This window comes from Gorilla gorilla, chromosome 16, assembly GCF_029281585.2.
Source record: "Gorilla gorilla gorilla isolate KB3781 chromosome 16, NHGRI_mGorGor1-v2.1_pri, whole genome shotgun sequence".
Taxonomy (NCBI): Eukaryota; Metazoa; Chordata; class Mammalia; order Primates; family Hominidae; genus Gorilla; species Gorilla gorilla.
Genome location: NC_073240.2, coordinates 44,165,390 through 44,184,155, shown reverse-complemented (window position 1 = coordinate 44,184,155; position 18,766 = coordinate 44,165,390). Strand labels below are relative to the sequence as shown.

At 43.6% G+C, this 18,766-nt stretch overlaps 2 protein-coding genes across 7 annotated transcripts in view; one reads left to right on the top strand and one right to left on the bottom strand.

Annotated features, from left to right (window-relative positions):
- Positions 1 to 2,122, bottom strand: part of TUBGCP4 (tubulin gamma complex component 4) — a 39,948-nt gene extending 37,826 nt beyond the window's left edge. For 2 of the 4 annotated variants that reach the window (XM_055363546.2, XM_055363547.2), the window contains exon 1: positions 1,729 to 1,859. In XM_055363546.2, coding sequence (XP_055219521.1) covers positions 1,729 to 1,806 — 78 coding nt within the window. In that variant the 5' untranslated portion in view covers positions 1,807 to 1,859. Of the gene's footprint in view, positions 1 to 1,728 lie in introns of all 4 variants that reach the window. The other 2 variants (XM_055363544.2, XM_055363545.2) reach the window with 2 other exon arrangements.
- ZSCAN29 (zinc finger and SCAN domain containing 29) lies at positions 2,108 to 11,815 on the top strand. 3 transcript variants are annotated; one of them, XM_055363542.2, is made up of 6 exons: positions 2,108 to 2,591; positions 3,124 to 3,555; positions 4,032 to 4,236; positions 6,039 to 6,737; positions 8,454 to 8,921; positions 10,892 to 11,815. In XM_055363542.2, the coding sequence occupies exons 2-6, from the start codon at positions 3,238 to 3,240 to the stop codon at positions 11,758 to 11,760; spliced, it is 2,559 nt and encodes an 852-aa protein (XP_055219517.2). In that variant the 5' UTR covers positions 2,108 to 2,591; positions 3,124 to 3,237; the 3' UTR covers positions 11,761 to 11,815. The 3 variants fall into 3 exon arrangements, with proteins under 3 accessions (XP_055219517.2, XP_055219516.2, XP_055219518.2); XM_055363541.2 differs by having other exon boundaries at positions 2,457 to 2,591; positions 2,804 to 3,555; XM_055363543.2 differs by lacking the exons at positions 2,108 to 2,591; positions 8,454 to 8,921 and having other exon boundaries at positions 2,832 to 3,555.
- The last annotated feature ends 6,951 nt before the right edge of the window (positions 11,816 to 18,766 follow it).

Here is an 18,766-nt window from a genome sequence, read left to right as displayed (position 1 = left end):
TTAAGAGCATTATGCTTGAGTTTATACCTAGCTTATGTATATACATATTCAATATAATAAAATAATTTTCATTAACACTTGGCACTCAAGACAACTTTTCCCTTTACTCCAATGTAAAAGACACTGCTCTGCAGAAAGTATGTAATATTTGCCATCTTTGTCTTCTTTTCTTCCATCAATACCTAAACACCTGCTATGTGGCAGAAACTGTGCTAGGTGCTCTGGGTAGATGAATGAAGAAGACCACTGGTCTTCGCTCCCGGGGCAATCTATGCAGGAGAAAGGCTAAAAACAGGTAACAACAATACATTATGAATTGTGACAAATCCTACAAGGGAAATAAACAAGTTGATGGAGAATAATGGCATCGGGGAGGATGCTTAAAGATGTGCTCAGAGAAAGTTTTTCTGACAAAGTGACTTTAAAGCTGAGACCTTGAGGATGAAATGGTAGAAAATACCTGATTGAGAATTTTTCATAAGAAAGAAAGGAAGGGAAAAGATGAATTACTTGTGGTTGTCTCCCCCACCCCCTCCCTAGCTATCTTTCCTGTACTGTGTTATCTCTTCTTATTTTGGACCATCAGGCACCCACATACTTCCTGAATACTGTCCTCCTATATGCCTGGCATTGTACTAAGATCTATGGAGAAAAGTGAAACATCGAATTAGTCTTCAAAGACCTACAGGTGAAAGATAACAATTCAAACTCCACCACACAAATCTTCACCTATTTTTTTCAAAAATTCACCTAAACTCCCAAACTCCAAATACACGTTCATAAATAATAACGAAAGGAAACTGTTTGATTTATAGGTTTTATAGACTAAGAATGTACTTTTTCTGCTCTTCCACAGTCTCCTAAGAATCGGCATGTCTTGGTGATCAGACGGACCTAGATTTCAATGTTGCCACTACTAGGACTGGCCAGCATAAAGTTTTCTGAGCTTCAGTTTGCTCATTTGTTAACTGGTAGAAACAACACCTAAGTGGACTAAATTATTGAGAGGATTAGATAACATTACTGGAAGCAGAAGCAGGTAAGAGTAGTTCAAATACTGAAGCCAGACAGACCTGGCTTCAAAACTAAGCTCTGTTAATTACTAGCTATGACCCCGATAGTTATTTAACTATTCTAAACCTAGCTTAATCTGTAAAATGGATATAGGTGGTTGTGAGGATTAAATAAGATAATGCATACGGAACATCATACATTCCTGGTTACACAAAGGCCCCCTACCAAGTGCTTTACCTAGTGCAGAAATTTTCTGGTAAAGGAGTAATGAGGGAAACACCACACGCTCTCGATTTCATTTACTTCATTCAACAAACTTTACTGAGCGCTTACCATGTGTTTGGGAGCTGTGTATTTGGCCCAGTACTTCAAAACTCAAACAATGCACGTGTGAAAATAAATAGGAGAAAGTGCCTCCCACACTTCTATATCATTCCCCAGCAACTGTCAGACACCTGGACCTCAGGCCCTTTCCTCGCCCCGCCACAGGTGGGGCTCCTCGAGGTCTGCCCTCCGTTTTCTAGCCTAGGCCCGGCCTCTCTAGGTGTCGCATCAGCCTTGACCCTAAGGGGCTGCCCTCCAGTCACCTGTCCAGGGACACGCCCCCAGCCCTGGAAGCCCCGCGCGCTAGGTCCCTCAGCCTACTCCCCCAGGCGCTGGCTCAGGTCCCCCATCCTGCGCTCCCTGGTTCCCGCGCTCTGCGCCGGACAGTACCTGCAGGCCACTCCGCTTGTTCCAGGTGAAAATGGACCCAGGGTACCCGCTCAGAGCTAAGAGCAGTTCGTGGATCATTCCCACGGCGGACCTCGAGTCCCTGGTTATGTCACCCCCTCCTCCAGCGCACCTCCAGGCGATCACGCGGGGAGTGCTTCCCCTTCCACACGCGCACCGGCCCCTGGATCGGGCGGTTTGTGCCGAATCAACCCACCAAGACAATCGCTGCGGCGGAGCGGACGGGAAGCTGGGAAGGGGTCGCGGGGGAGTCCCGGAAGTTCGGCGGCTCAACGGGGTCCACCAGCTACTCCCGCCCGGGCTCTGCGGAGACTGAGTCGCGGTCGCTGCCCTCGCGCATGCGCCTTCGGTGCCCCGAGCCGCCCGCTCGGACTTCCGGTTTGGGAGCTGTACTTGGGAGGCTGGAGAGCCGGGGCTGGGGCCGGGGTCAGGGTCGGACCCCGAGTGGATGAGGCTGGCCCGGAGGCAAGGATGCGAGGGGGTTGAGGGGCAGGTCGAGAGGGAGACGCTCCCAGGGGTGGGCTGGAGGGCGCCCTCAGGGCGCCTTAGCCGGGTCAGAGGCCTCTGGAGGGACCGCACGACGGCTCCGGGTTACCCGGCCGGAGGGAGCGGAGACAAAAGAGGCCAGAATCCCGCAGCCGCTGCTCCTTGAGCTGAGAGCTCTGCGTCCGCGAACCGGCAGCACCTGGAGCCTCTGGCCGACACCCGAGCCCGTCCTCAGGAAGCCCGTTACTACTGCTCCTCGGACTCCGTCTCTCCAGCGCAATGTGACTCTCCCCAAGCCCCCTCGGTCCTCGCTTTGGAGCCAAAACCAGCTTCTCTCCTTGCGCGAGGTTTTCCGACAGGTAGCTCCCTAATCCTTGCTGAGCGGCTACTACTACGCGGGGAAAACAAAGACCCGAGATTCTGGACGTGATTTTTGCCTGGGGTGGGCTTTGGGAGTTGTGCAGCCCGAGGGGGCGGGGCGGACGCAGAAGGCCTCGGGAAGGACTGCGGAGATACTGGGGGAGATCAGCTGCGACCAGCTGGACAGAGGCTTTTTGTTGCCTTCAAGCAGGATGGTGACTTGTCTTTAGATCCTCTCGAACTCCAGCTCTCCTATATGGTTCGGACTCACTGTGCAACATTGGCCAGGGAAGTTAAATGGGATCGGATTTGGAGGAGGTGGGAGAGGGGCAGACAGTACTTTTATTCTCTGCTGCTTCCTGGGGCTGCCCTGGAAGTCAACCAGAAAAGCAGCTTTTGCAAAGTCTGTTTACTGAAGATTGTGCTACCTTAGAAGGCCACTCGGAGCACATGGGAAGGCAGGCCAGCTCTGGCAAGACTTTAGACATATGAATGTATTCCTTCTGATAGTGCCATCTTTCTCTGCCCTAGGAAGAAACATCTCTTACAGAGTCATCTGCAGGGGATTCTCCAAGGACATGGGAAGATAGATGTAAGCCCTGGAACCCAGACTCCTAAGCGAAGGGAAGCTGCTTTCTGCTATTAATGATGGCCAAATCAGCTCTAAGAGAGAATGACACTAACTCTGAGACCTTCCGACAGCGTTTCAGGAGATTCCATTACCAGGAGGTGGCTGGGCCGCGGGAGGCTTTCAGCCAACTCTGGGAACTTTGCTGTCGGTGGCTAAGGCCGGAGGTGCGCACCAAGGAGCAGATTGTAGAACTGTTGGTGCTAGAGCAGTTCCTGACCGTCTTACCTGGGGAGATCCAGAATTGGGTACAGGAACAATGTCCAGAAAATGGAGAGGAGGCAGTGACTCTCGTGGAAGATTTAGAAAGAGAGCCTGGAAGACCTGGATCTTCGGTGAGAAGGGAGGGGGAACTCAAATTCAAAAGTGTGATACTGGGTGGAGGGCTAAATTAAGATATAGACAGGCTTAAAGAGGGACACAGTCTCCCTTGGTGAGGCTTATACTTCTGGTCTGGTATAGGTAACTTTTTCAGATAGTGCTTGTCTGGAGATGCTTCCTGGGTGTACCTTCACCTACCCTGTCATAATGAGTTTTTCCTAGTTTTATAGTTTCTTAATAGGGAAGAAAGGGGATTTTTTTTTTTTTCAGCCTGAAGGTGGGTTTACTATTTTGATCGTTTCCTTCTGGAGTTTCAACTGCTTTAAGCTAATGGCAATGGAATAAGACCCTTGTTCGCGTTAACCTCCCTCACCCCTACAACCCTGGCCATGGCCCTGAAAGATGATCTCTTTTGGGGTATTAAATACTCTCCTCTGGGAATGCCCCTCATTATGATCTTGCAGTGACAATTAACGGGGGTTGTTTCTAGGTCACAGTCTCTGTGAAGGGGCAGGAAGTGCGCTTGGAGAAGATGACACCCCCGAAATCATCACAAGAGTTATTAAGTGTTCGGCAGGAGTCAGTGGAACCCCAGCCCAGGGGTGTACCCAAGAAAGAGAGGGCAAGAAGCCCAGACCTGGGACCACAGGAGCAGATGAACCCAAAGGAGAAGCTCAAACCTTTTCAAAGGAGCGGTGAGGAGTAGATTCATATGGGAAGATAGACTGCCATTCCAAGTTGGGAAGTAGGGTTGGGAATAGTGAGTGGGAAAGGGATTTCAGGAGTAAGTGGAAATTGCAGAATATGTGGTTGTTGACATGTAGTTTAGCCTCTGGTATTCTTATATTACCTCTTGATAAGTCCACAAGAGAATGGCTCCCTAGTTTTTATCAGAACTTGGAATTATTTTATTTCCTCTTGGTAATGATGATAGTATAGGTCATTATTTTCTAGATAAAAATTCTTTTCTATACTTGAAGGCACATCTTCCTTTTGGTTGTTTTCCATCTTCAAATTAAACTATATTTGTTACCTTAAGCTTTCCCCCAGAAGATCCATTCTTTAAACCTAAGCTTCTGTTGCTCTCTATTGGAACCTTTAAGTTCTCCAAATATCATGTTAATTGTGGGGAACTAAATTATGTTTATTATTTTCCTGAAAGTCTGTTAGAAGCTAAGTAAGAATTTTACTTCAGAATCTTGCAATGTCTTGTATCAGTGTAGCCCAACCTGTTACATTTTTTTGTTCACCTGATAACTTCCAGGACTCTGATAGCTTTCCCCAATGCCTTTATACCTAGTTGATTATTCTTGTACTTGATTTTTGTAGAACTTGTTTTTCTTCTTTGTAGTCTATTGATCTCCATGTTGTATGCTTTTTTCTGTTACCATTTCACTTAAAATTTGTTGAGGTTGTTTTGAATTCTGATCTTATCATCCAAGACAATAGCCTTCTCAGCCAGTTTGGTAATGGTCTGTTTAGTCACCCAGATGAAATCCCTGAATCTCACACACAGACTTGCAGAGTTCATCAGTTTTTGAACACCTGTCAAGGTGCTCAACATCTTGCAGGGTACTCTGCAATAAGAAAATGTGCCTATCCTCAAAGAACTTAAAAACATGATTGAGAACACTATAGCTAACTCTTAAGTATGTGCCGAACTGAACTGAACTGAAACAGTGCCAGACAAAGACTTGCCCAATTGTGTGAGTACTGTATGGGTTTGTCAGAGTGGGAGATGAGGGAGGGCTGTCGGTAAGGCTTCTTGAGGGCACTGGCAAATACAGCCTCTTGAAGGATGGGCTAAAATTGGATAGGAGGGAATTAAAAGTAAAGGCACAGAGTGGTGAACAACAGCGTGCTGTGTTCTGAAGGGAAGAGTCTGACAGGAATGGGTATGGTAGGCACTAAGGTTAAGGTTCACCAGGGTAGCATGTGCACTGAGAAAGCAAGCAAGAGCCTGCAGTTAGGTAGAACAGTGACTAGTGACTGCTGCAATTATCTGGGTGTGAGAGGATAAGTAGTCTGGACTTGGATGGTGGCAGTAGGAATAGAGAGGAAGGACTACTAAGGTGAACACCTTTAGAACCTGGTGACTGACTGTGAAGGAAACGGATAAGGTAAAGACAATCTTCTCTCGCTTCCCCCTTGAAATCACACCGAGTTTAATTCTGTAGCCCCAAGTGAAGAACAATTATTTCCAGCAGTACTAGGACCTGCCTACAAATAGGAGAGCTTGGAATAGAATTATCTGCTCTGAACACACAACAGAATCCTTTCCTCTCTTGTCACCCTGCTCTGGAAAATAAAACATTTCTCATCTTTTGAGGTTTCCTGTATTTTCCCCACCTTTTTCAGCCCACTGAACTTTCTGAAAACATTTCCCTAGACACTTTGTTTATAATCCTCTTGGATGAAAAAGGCAGGACTGAATTTCAAGATTTTTGTGATAATCAGTCCAAACTATGACAACTTTTGTTTGTTTCCCTGCAAGCAGGATTTCCATTTCCTAAATCCGGTGTGGTCTCCAGGTTGGAGCAAGGAGAGCCATGGATCCCAGATCTGCTGGGCTCTAAGGAGAAAGAACTTCCAAGTGGCAGCCACACAGGAGACAGACGAGTGCATGCTGATCTGTTACCATCCAAGAAAGATAGAAGAAGCTGGGTGGAACAGGATCACTGGAGCTTTGAAGATGAGAAGGTGGCAGGTGTGCACTGGGGCTATGAAGAGACCAGAACGCTCCTCGCAATTCTCAGCCAGACTGAGTTTTATGAGGCTCTCAGAAACTGCCATAGGAACAGCCAAGTGTATGGGGCTGTGGCTGAGCGGCTCAGGGAATATGGCTTCCTCCGGACCCTGGAACAGTGTCGGACCAAGTTCAAAGGTCTCCAGAAGAGCTATCGGAAAGTCAAGAGCGGCCACCCACCTGAGACCTGCCCCTTCTTTGAAGAGATGGAAGCCCTGATGAGTGCTCAGGTCATCGCCCTGCCCAATAATGGCCTGGAAGCAGCAGCCTCTCACTCTGGCCTGGTAGGCAGCGATGCTGAGACTGAAGAGCCAGGGCAGAGGGGCTGGCAGCATGAGGAGGGAGCAGAAGAGGCTGTGGCTCAGGAGTCTGACAGTGATGACATGGATCTAGAGGCGACCCCCCAGGACCCCAACTCAACTGCACCTGTTGTGTTCAGAAGCCCAGGTGGTAAGAAGCTTTTCTTCTTGGAGTTTCGGAATTAGACTTGGGGAACGAAGAGACTGGATGTGGAGTCAGAAGGCTTAATGTCACATGCCAGCTTTGCCACTTAGGGAACAAAGAAGTGCCTCTCCATTCTTTGTGTGTATTTCATTCTCTTTTATGGGAAAATCAGTGAGATAATTGGGAATACATTTAGATTTTTAGAAGAAATACACTCAGAAAATTCACAGTCCTGAGAAGGAGTATCATTCCTTCCATTTCTTTACTAAACTATTTTTTTTCCCTGATTTTAAAATCATTGCAGGCTCACTGAGAAAAATGTGGCACAATATTATCTTTAGGTAGAACCAGTGTTTATTGAGTATGTCATATGAACTTGATGTTTTACATATTTTATCTTTTACTTCCCCAAAGCTCAAAGTCAGTTTATTATATTCGTTTTTACTTAGAATAGTACAGTGAAGAATTGTCCAAAGTTGGGGAAATATTTTTTTCTTTAAAAATTTTAAAATATATTTAAAACAGAGACAGGGTCTTGCTGTGTTGCCCAGGCTGGTCTCACTGGGTTCAAGCAGTCCTCCCACCTCAGCCTTCTGAGTAGTTAGGACTACAGGTGTGAGCCACCACACTGAGCTGGGAAACATCTAAGTTTCCTCTGAGATTCACAGTATACATTGGCATTTTAACAGGATTGAGAAGTCCTACAGTGAGAAAGCTTGTTTAACACTATTTAAATATTCTTGCCTATGGAATCCTTTTTAAAGTATAATTTACTACCATTAATGTAATCGGTACAACTATGCTATTATGGAAAGAGCACCAAAGTATGACTCAGGAGGCTTAGATTCTAACCCTGATGACCACTAATCAACTGGGCGACCTTGAGCAGTTATCTAACCATTCTAAGCTTCCATTTCCTCAAGTGTAAAATGGGGCAAAGCAGGAGGACTACATCGCTAAAGTTGCAGTTCCTTTGTGAGCAGTGGTCTTTTCCTTCTGTTTTTTGTGACATGCATGATCTTATTTTAGTTCTGTTCTAGCTTTCTGGTCTTTGTGTCTTCTGCTTTTTCGTTTCTCTTTATTTTTCTTGTTTTCTTCATTCTCTTTTTCCTTTTTTGTTGCAGACACAAATATATGTAGGTTAATTAAATGTGGCACATGTGCTAAATGTTATTTTCATTATCTTTGTTCTTTCACTTTTTTTTTTTTTTTGAGACAGAGTCGCTTTGTTGTCCAGGCTGGAGTGCAGTGGTGTGATCTCATCTCACTGCAACCTCCACCTCCCCAGTTCAAGCGATTCTCGATTCTCATGCCTCAGCCTCCCAAGTAGCTGGGACTATAGGTGCACACCACCACACCTGGCTAATTTTTCTGTGTTTTTAGTAGAGACAGGCTTTCACCATGTTGTCCAGGCTGGTCTCAAACTCCTGGCCCCAAGCGATCCACAGGGATTACAGGCATAAGCCACTGTGCCTGGCCAGCTTCTTTTTTATATGGCTAAACAGAATTTGTAAATAAAGGTCTCTGTGAAATTGCTAAAGGATATAAAGAAGCAAAACATTCTATACTGAGTTTGTGGATTTTGGAAACATGAAGTATTTTTACTTTTTCATCTAGGAGCCTGAGCTTAGGTGAATTCTCATGATGCAGATGATAGGACTGAGGAATTCAGGCTCTAAAGCTCTGGATTAAGTGGTGCTGAAATTTCTCTTCTGGTGGCAGGTGTACACTGGGGCTATGAAGAGACCAAGACTTACCTTGCAATTCTTAGTGAGACCCAGTTTTATGAAGCCCTCCGGAACTGTCACCGCAACAGCCAGCTGTATGGAGCAGTGGCTGAGAGGTTATGGGAATATGGCTTTCTTAGGACCCCAGAACAGTGTCGGACCAAGTTTAAAAGCCTGCAAACCAGCTATCGGAAAGTTAAGAATGGCCAGGCACCAGAGACCTGTCCCTTCTTTGAAGAGATGGATGCTTTGGTGAGTGTCCGGGTTGCTGCCCCACCCAGTGATGGCCAGGAAGAGACTGTTTCTTGCCCCTTCCAGGGGACCAGTGAGGCTGAAGCTCAGAAGCAAGCCGAGGAGGCAGATGAGGCCACAGAGGAAGATTCTGATGATGATGAAGAGGATACTGAGATACCCCCAGGGGCTGTCATAACCCGTGCTCCAGTGTTATTCCAAAGCCCCCGTGGTAAGATTATTTCACTATTATGGTATAAATAACAAAGGGAAGACAATGGGACTTAAGAAAAATATCATCCGATTGAGAACTGGCCTCTACACCCAGCTTTCATGGATTCTTCTTGTGACCACCCATATTTCTTGTCTATTAAAGCAGCTCACTGAGGGGATACAAATTATTTATGTGACTTGCCTCCCCACACTAGAGCATCAATCTGAGATAGCTGCACATTGTAAATTTGCTGTGATTTATTCATGAACCACTAGGTTTCCAACCAGTTTACTAAGCAGGGAATCTGAAAGCTCACATTTCTCAAGTAGCATGTCATGTACCCACGGTAGGATGAAGTTGATTTTAAAAGTTCATTCTCTTCTATATGTTTTCTTCTAGTTTCAGCTCATATACCAGCTGTATGTCTGCTTTATTCACATTTATGAAAATCTGATAACTGTTGTTCACTTTTATGAATCTGAGGTTCCTGAGAGAACTGACCCTTTGAATCTTAGCTGCTAGATAAGAAAAAAATACTTCACAAGGGCTTCCCTCCTTGTGAGAAGAGTTCTGATTTCAGAGGCATGTATGTGTACGTATGTGAATCTGGGCTCTGTTGTTTATTAGTTAAGTGACTTAGAGAAGGTTACTTAAGGCTGGGCATGGTGGCACATGCCTGTAATCCCAGCATTTTGGGAGGCCGAGGCGGGCAGATCACCTGAGGTCAGGAGTTGGAGAGCAGCCTGACCAACACGGCGAAACCCCATCTCTATTAAAAATACAAAAAATTAGCCAGGGGTGGTAGCGCACACCTGTAATCCCAGCTACTTGGGAGGCTGAGGCAGGAGAATCGCTTGAACCTGGGAGGCAGAGGTTGCAGTGAGCTGAGATCGTGCCATTGCACTCCTGCCTGGGCAACGAATGAAAAAAAAAAAGTTACTTAACCCCCAAGTTTGCTTATATATTAAGACCTACCTCATAGGGTTGATGTAAATGAGGTACTGTGCACAGTGCCTGGCACATAGTAGCCATTTAATAACAGTTTTCATTTTCATAAGTCTTTAAGATCAGCATTCTTTAATGTTGTTCCCTGGAATATCAATTCCATGGGGTATTAATATATTCTACTAAAAAATAACTTATAGGTTTGGGAAGATGGTAAATACCCCTCTTGGAGGCTCACAATACATATTCACATATTTAAGGTTCTAAGATTTATTTAATCTAGTGAATATTTCATGAAATATCTCATAAGACTAGGCTTCTGGGTAGAAATACTGTCTCAGGAGGTACAAACATGGGCTGATACTCAACATGCTTTTACTCCTAGATTTAGTCTAGGGAATATGGGATTCAGAGTTTACCTGAAATAGCTGAATAAATGCAAATTTGCATAGCCTAGGCCCAAAAAAGCCAGGCATTTGGTTCTTAGGGCCTTTTGGTTCTTTGAAAGACACTACATATTTTTCTATCCTGTTTTTACTTGCAACGTATATTGGAATGTGAGGGGAAGGGGACTCATGAAGCTCCTCTGGATATAAAAGTTTCCAAAAATGTTTTCCTGAGCATGTCCTTCTAAACCTTTTAGTTACTGGTGAAGAACATGAATAAGAATACTATGACAGACCCGAGATGTGGCAAAAATACGTATTAGAAAGTGTCTTTCCTGTAGAAACATGGAAATTATTTTATCTAAAACCTGGTGATTTTCCATGCTGTACTGAGAGGATTTTCCAAAGATCCTAGATGACCAAGAAGAGTTAAAAGTATATATTATTCAAACCTTATGTAGATGAGAAGCACATGATAGGTTAACAAGTAGAGAAGTAAAACATTGGGATTTTAATAAGATAATGGTAGTTATTTGGGATCTAGGGCTCCCTAAATTTTAATCATGTGGTGTAATGCTTGTTTTTCCCAAGTTTTACATTCCTGTGGCACATATGATTAAGAAAATAGATAACTTCTAAAATTCTGTTTTACATCAGGTTTTGAAGCTGGATTTGAGAATGAACATAATTCAAAACGGGATATTTCTGAGGAAGTACAACTGCATAGGACATTACTTGCAAGATCTGAAAGGAAAATTCCGCGGTATCTTCATCAGGGTAAAGGCAATGAGAGTGACTGTAGATCAGGAAGACAGTGGGCAAAGACCTCAGGGGAGAAAAGAGGAAAACTGACACTCCCGGAGAAGAGCTTAAGTGAAGTCCTAAGTCAACAGAGACCTTGCTTGGGAGAGAGACCCTATAAATATCTCAAATACAGCAAAAGCTTTGGTCCAAACTCCCTTCTCATGCATCAGGTATCCCACCAGGTGGAAAATCCATATAAATGTGCTGATTGTGGGAAAAGCTTCAGTCGGAGTGCACGACTCATTAGACACCGGAGAATCCACACTGGAGAGAAACCTTATAAATGTCTTGACTGTGGAAAAAGTTTCCGTGACAGTTCAAATTTCATCACCCATAGGAGAATCCACACAGGAGAGAAACCTTATCAATGTGGTGAGTGTGGGAAATGCTTCAATCAGAGCTCAAGCCTTATCATTCACCAGAGAACCCACACAGGAGAAAAGCCCTATCAATGTGAAGAGTGTGGAAAAAGCTTCAATAACAGTTCTCATTTTAGTGCACATCGGAGGATACACACAGGAGAGAGACCCCATGTGTGTCCTGACTGTGGAAAGAGTTTCAGTAAGAGTTCTGACTTACGTGCACATCATAGAACCCACACAGGAGAGAAACCCTATGGGTGTCATGACTGTGGCAAGTGCTTCAGTAAAAGCTCTGCCCTTAATAAGCACCGAGAAATCCATGCACGGGAAAAGCTTCTTACACAGTCAGCTCCTAAGTAAGCCCCTGAGGATATACAACGGAAAGAGGCTCAATAAATGTATTGTTTAGAAAGTCTTCCAATAGTGAGATTCATCTACTATTCTGTGTCCAGTTAGCTTAGGAAATTCACTTTAGGATTTATGCCACTGTTTGTTCCTTGTTTTTCCTGATCTAGAGTCAAATCCCCAAGGCAGTCTAAAGAATGAAAGGAAGATTTCAGTCCCTCTCTTTGCCTGCATCTGAATTGATGGATAACATCTTTTCCCTCTCAGTGCCTATAGTGTTCCCTTAATATAAGCACAGAGGACAAGGTAATAGATCCTATGAATTTGATAAGCATCCTTCTTTACTCATTCTGTCATTCAGCTGCATTTTGACAGGAAAAACCCATTACATTTCAAGAAGAAGTTATGAGACTTTGCCCATTAGGTGGGTCTAGCTCTTTTTTTTTTTTTGGAGACGGAGTTTTGCTCTTGTTGCCCAGGCTGGAGTGCAATGGCGCGATCTCAGCTCACTGCAACCTCTGCTTCCTGGGTTCAAGTGATTCTCCTGCCTCAGCCTCCCAAGTGGCTGGAATTACAAGCATGCGCCACCATGCCCGGCTAATTTTATATTTTTAGTAGAGACGGGGTTTCTCCATGTTGGGCAGGCTGGTCTCAAACTCCCGACCTCAGGTGATCTGCCTGCCTCGGCCCCCCAAAGTGCTGGGATTACAGGCATGAGCCACTGCGCCGGGCTTTTTTTTTTTCGAGATGGAGTCTCACTCTGTCGTCCAGGCTGGAGTGCAGTGGCATGATCTCAGCTCACTGCAACCTCTGCCTTCTGGGTTCAAACAATTTTCCTGCCTCAGCCTCCTGAGTAGCTGGGATTACAGCCACCTGCCACCACACCAGGCTAAATTTTGCATTTTTAGTAGAGATGAGGTTTCACCATGTTGGCCAGGCTGGTTTTGAATTGACCTCATGATCTGCCTGCCTAGGTCTCCCAAAGTGCTGGGATTACAGGTGTGAGCCACTGCACCCGGCCCAGCTCTTCTTTATACAATAATGGAAATGCTAAAATGAATGACTCTTCCTGCTGACTTAAACCTGTGCTCAAAATGACATATTTGTTAGGCACCCTCTTCATTTACCTTAAAGAAGGAGAGTTTAATGTCCATCTTGGTTCTGCCCTATGAATTATCTTGTCAAGAACAGGTGTTCTTATGCAGAAACAATGAAAACCTTATACTGAAGTGTGAACCCTGGATTTCTTAGTTTCTTCTGAGTCCTAGAAGAAGGGTTGGAATAGAATAATACATGATTTAGGTTGGTTTTCTTTCTGTCCAGTCTCATCTGAATTTCATCTGTCCCTTGTGGTCCAGAAGTTTCACAGAGCAAGGCAGCTGCATGTGGTGACAGGTAGAGCAGTTAAAGCTGCCAATAGGAACTCGTCCATATTCCACACACCTGGTATAGTGTTATGCCCTCCATGGGCACTTACCTGCAATAAGCAGAAGCCACTGCCACATTCCCATGTATTGGGAAAATGGACTACTGTGTGCGAACAGGCCCTTTACCCTAATGGCAGGGAAGATGGATTATCTTTGGCCAGTGGAGCTGCCAATCTAGACATACACATTCAACTGAATACAATTAAAAGCAGTTCTTTAAATACAAACATAATTATTCATCTTTATAATACAATAGTATTAACTGCCCATATGCTCATAGTATGATGAGCCCTGTATAGCACAAGGTCAACAGGTCCTCTCCTTGTCCTTACAATCTAAAGCAGATGACACTGACATGGACAAACAAGTGCACATGCATAGTTGCGGCAATTTTAGAGAAATCTAGAAAGCTAGGTAGCAACACTATGCATAAATGTTGTGGTCCAATGCATTAGTTTGCTTTAACAAAAATCTGGGAGGTATTTTTTCTCTTTATTCAGGAAGGCTTCATGAAGCAGGAAGTGGTCAAAGGAGGGAAGGTTACTGGTTAAATTATGATAGGAAGAACTTTCCATAACTAGTTGCAAAATTGAGTGCTGGGTGGGTTGAGGAATGGGAAAAAGGGGGAGCAAGGTGTTTTGTGTAGATGGAACAAAGGGCAAAGGATAGACTGTAAGGAAGGCCAGATAAAGCTTGGAGTAGCATGAGAACTTGAGGAATAGTATGATATGGGCTGTGCAGCAGGCAGAGAGAATCACCTTAGCTGAAACATGGGTGTTAGTTAGGAGCAGACCATGAGGTGGTAGAACCATCATCTATAGTAAATCAGGTACTACGCTATAACTATTGATAAGGAAACAGCTGACTGGCACTGAAAGAATAAGCAGTTTTAGGGGACTAGCTCCTATGGGAGATAAAGGTCAGAAATCGTAGTATCTGATGAAGATATTTTGATGAGCAGGTGAGAAGAAAGATAAACATGGCCAGATGGCCAAGGACTGGGATAAGTAGCCGTTTCACATTCAATTAGAATTCTGTGGCTGGAATAAGATCAGGGAGAGCAGTAGGAAGATATAGTATTCTATAATTCATAGCTTGTTGTGTTAGAGATTAATTAGGATTCTGCTGTTGAATCTTAGTATAAAAAAATCTAATATTTATTAGGAATTAAGGGAAGATGGTACTTCTGTTATGTTGCCTAAGCAGACAGGAAGCTACAAGAAACACCAGTCTGAAGCAGTGCCTCAGGATCTCAGATGATTTAGGAAGTGTGCTGTAATGTCAAAAAAAAAAAAAGTATTGTCTTTAGTATATCTATGTATAGTCTCGTGGGAAAAGCATTGGTTGGGGTATCAACAGATATTCTGGTTCCAGATGTCTTGTAAGTTAACCTGCCTCCATTTCCCTTTCTGTAAAGCAAAATAATGTTTACACCTAATCTGTCTCTCAGGGATACCATATTAATAAAAATTATGTCTATAAAGTGCCTGGTGTTTCTTGAAGTGTTTATGTGTGTGTGTATATATATATACACAAATTACGATCAAGTTGTGGAGGGCAGGAAAAGACCAATCTCTTTTTTTAACTCCTTGTGTGGGTTTACTAGAAGTATGCTTATCTGAATCTTTATATTCTAGAGAGAGGAATAAGTCAGATTGTGGTAAAAGGGAAATTAGAATGCAAATCCTTCCTTTGTACCTCTATCCATATCCACAATAAATTAAGACCCAAGATAACTGGGCATGCAGAGTCTTATTTTTTAAATTTTTATTTATTTTTTAGAGATAGGATCTCACTCTGTTGCCCAGGCTGGAGTGCAGTGGTGCCATCATAGGTCACTGCAGCTTCAAATTCCTGGGCTCAAGTGATCCCCAGCCTCCCCAATAGATGAGACTACAGGCATGAGCCACTATACTCAGCTAATTTTTTAAAGTTTTGTATTGATGAGGGGTCTCTCTATGTTGTCCAGGCTGGTCTTGAACTCCCAGCTTCAAGTGATCCTCCTGCCTCAGCCCCCCAAAGTGCTAGGATTACAGGCATGAGCCACAGTGACCAACTCAGCTGAGTCTTACTTTAAAAGACCCAAAACTGGCTGGGTACAGTGGCTTATGGCTGTAATCCCAGCACTTTGGGAGGCCAAGGCGGGTGGATCATGAGGTCAGGAGTTCGAGACCAGCCTGGCCAAGATGGTGAAACCTTATCTCTTCTAAAAAATACAAAAATTAGCCAGGCGTGGTGGCAGGCACCTGTAATCCCTGCTACTCGGGAGGCTGAGGCAGGAGAATCACTTGAACCCAGGAGGCGGAGTCTGCAGTGAGCCGAGATCATGCCACGGCACTCTAGCCTGGGCAACAGAGCAAGACTCTGTCTTAAAAAAAAAAAAACAGACCCAGAACCAACCCTCCAAACTCCAGATGAAAAGAATGTGCAGTACATGCTGCCCAACCTGCCATTCCTCAGGATGGAAGCAGCAAAAAATACCTTCAAACATTCTGAGAAAGAAACCAAGCCCACTGTTGGGGGAGCAACAGCATCTCTGCACCTCTAACTTCTTAACATCTAAAGCCTTTGTGAGACAGATGGGGTGGCATGTGCAGCAAAGGAAGCAAAAAATGTGTATTAGCAGAAGCTGGATAATCCTGTTCACATCAGTTGTTTCCTTAGTGCCATTACTTTTCTTTTTCCCCATACTATCACTTTTCCTAAGTTTGTTCTCTATGGCCAATGCATAGAATGTAACATATGTTTTTGCCATTTCTCATTTATTGTAATCTGAGTGTAGACTCTGAGTCTTGTCAATGTAGTATAGCACTATTTTACACTACTTTTTTTTTTTTTTTTTTTGAGACGGAGTCTCGCTCTGTCGCCCAGGCTGGAGTGCAGTGGCACGATCTCAGCTCACTGCAAGCTCCATTTCCCGGGTTCACGCCATTCTGCTGCCTCAGCCTCCAGAGTAGCTGGGACTACAGGCACCCACCACCATGCCCGGCTACTTTTTTGTATTTTTAGTACAGACGAGGTTTCACCGTGTTGGTGAGGATGGTCGCTATCTCCTGACCTCGTGATCCGCCTGCCTCGGCCTCCCAAAGTGCTGGGATTACAGGCGTGAGCCACCGCACCCAGCCTGTATAGCACTATTTTAACGGTGACCAGGTAAGAAAGGGAAGATGAGGTAAGATTGTAAAGATAGATCAGTTCTTTCCCCATTATTCAATTCAAAATCCAAAACGAAGACTTTACTCCTATACACTGAAATAGCTATGTAATGACATGCATGTCTCAAAATTTTGACATATAAAATGTTATGTAGAATTCTCTGAAACCATGGTGCTTTAAGTACCAGGTGTGTGTGTGTGTGTGTATTTTTTAAGAGCTTAAATTATTCCTTTCCTACCACACCCAAGATGGTACTCTTTTAGAAACAAAACTTTGGAACAACTAGAAGTCAGGTTAAAGACTAGAAATAGAAGTCCAATGTACCTTAGAGCTCAAAAAGGCTCTGGAGAGCAGAACTTCGCTGCGGTCAAAATAAAAGAACATTAAAAAAAAACACACACACACATTGATTCCCAGGTGACTCAGTTGAACTTGTATAACCCAATAGATAAATCAGGGAAGTAATTTTAAAGTCTTCCATAATTAGTGAGCTCCTCAAATTATGTAAGTATAATTTAATATACAAATATTTTATTGACATCTTTCTTAAATATAGTACAGAAACCAAAGACACTCACATCATTCTACACAGTGAGGTCTATATTCCAATAACTCATGCTGTGAGTCACCGAGCACCTGAATATTTCTTAGGCCTCACATATCTCTGGATGCCCAAAGTTGGCATTTGAGAGTTTTTAACAGATAAATGCAGAAGCAACACTTACAGAGACTGGGCCAAATTCTAATGAACTTAGTGGTCTTGATGTGGAACTAGTGTAGGCAAAATGAAGCTGCATTCCAGGTCAGTCCCATAACACTTCACCTCTGGGTTCATTTGATGTACAGATAAGACACAAGCTATATATGGTCTTAGCAACAGAGAGAGTGGAAATAGCAGCTATGTTGGTGACCAGGTAAGGTAAGCCTGGGATGGGGCTTTGAAGATGCAAATGGTATGCATGTACAGGGTTACCTGGTATTAACAGTAGGGGACAGGTATATTTTCCAAAATGCTAGATCACTGAAGGAATCCAGGAAATAAGGTTTCAGAGGGTCTATTCCAATCTATATACACTGTATAAAGTTTAACTTTTAATCTTGATATAATTTCAAACTTACAGAAAAAGTTCCAAGAGTACAAGGAACTCCTGTATACCTGGATTCACCAACTATTTATATTTTGCCCATTTGCTTTTCATTCTCTATGTATGTGAATGTGTGTGTATATACACTTTTTTTTTTTTTTTGGAAACAGGGTCTCACTTTGTCACCCAGATTGGAGTACAGTGGTCTGATCATGGCTCACTACAGCCTTGACTTCCTGGGCCCAAGCTATCCTCCTACCTCAGCTTGTTGAGTAGCTAGGAACACTGGCATGTGCCACCACGCCTGGCTAGGATGTTTTTTTTTTGTAGCGATGGGGTCTCCCTATGTTCTCCAGTCTGTTTTGTTGTTTTTTTGAGACAGACTCACTCTGTTACCCAGACTGGAGTGCAGTGGTACGATCTCAGCTCACTGCAGCCTCGAACTCCCAGGCTCAAGTGATCCTTCCACTTCAGTCTCCTGAATAGCTGGGACTACAGGCATGGGCCACCATGCTTAATTTTTTAAAAAATATTTTTTTGCAGACGGGGTTTCCCTATGTTGCCCAGACTAGTCTGGAACTCCAGGATCCTCTTGCCTCAGCCTCCCAAAGTGCTAGGATTACAGGTGTGAGCCATGACGCCTGGCCCACGTGTTTATTTTTTTTTAATTCAATATTTCACCATTAAATCTGATGTTAGCTGTAGTTTTTCATAAATGCTCTTTATCAGCCAATCCACGTAAATTTTAGAACCTCAAACAAAAAAAACTTATGCCATCCCTACCCTCACTTAAGACTAGCATGACTTTTATAGTGTGAAAAGAATTTCATAAGGCTAATAAATTAAAATCATACACTTCAATAGCTTTTGTATAGATATTAAACAAAAAAAGGACTATAAAACTTTATAACCATATTTTCACTGAATATATTATCATGAACACTTTCAGTCATTAAAATCTGTTCTAGTGACTGCAATAGATCCACATTTTATGAATAAACTTTGATGTTTTTACTATGCAATTTCTGTATGAGTAGATAAGGGTAGAAAATAATATAATGCTATATATAATGCCACACAAAGCTACACACACGTATCTAAGAACTTCAAAAACCACAGAACTTCCCTCTCCCCTGTTCCTTAAAACAAAGTCTGAGCGGAAAAAACAAACTTTTTTCCTCTGCTCTCACACCACAATAAAGACAGAAAACTTCTCTGACCAAATGTGTGGAGTTTTTTCCCCACCACCAAGCAAGCAATCAATTTTGCAGCAGATACCAGCTAGGCGTCCTCCAGTTTCCCATGCTATCCCCTAGAGATGGCATTTGATCCCACAGATTGAGGGCCCAGTCC

What these genes read in the sequence shown, in the direction of transcription:
- ZSCAN29 (XM_055363542.2), top strand. Translation starts at nt 3,238, where the DNA reads ATGATGGCCAAATCAGCTCTAAGAGAGAATGACACTAACTCTGAGACC. An exon ending in CAAACCTTTTCAAAGGAGCG is followed by an intron (nt 4,237 to 6,038) that starts GTGAGGAGTAGA and finishes CCCTGCAAGCAG; the next exon opens with GATTTCCATTTCCTAAATCC. An exon ending in TGTGTTCAGAAGCCCAGGTG is followed by an intron (nt 6,738 to 8,453) that starts GTAAGAAGCTTT and finishes TTCTGGTGGCAG; the next exon opens with GTGTACACTGGGGCTATGAA.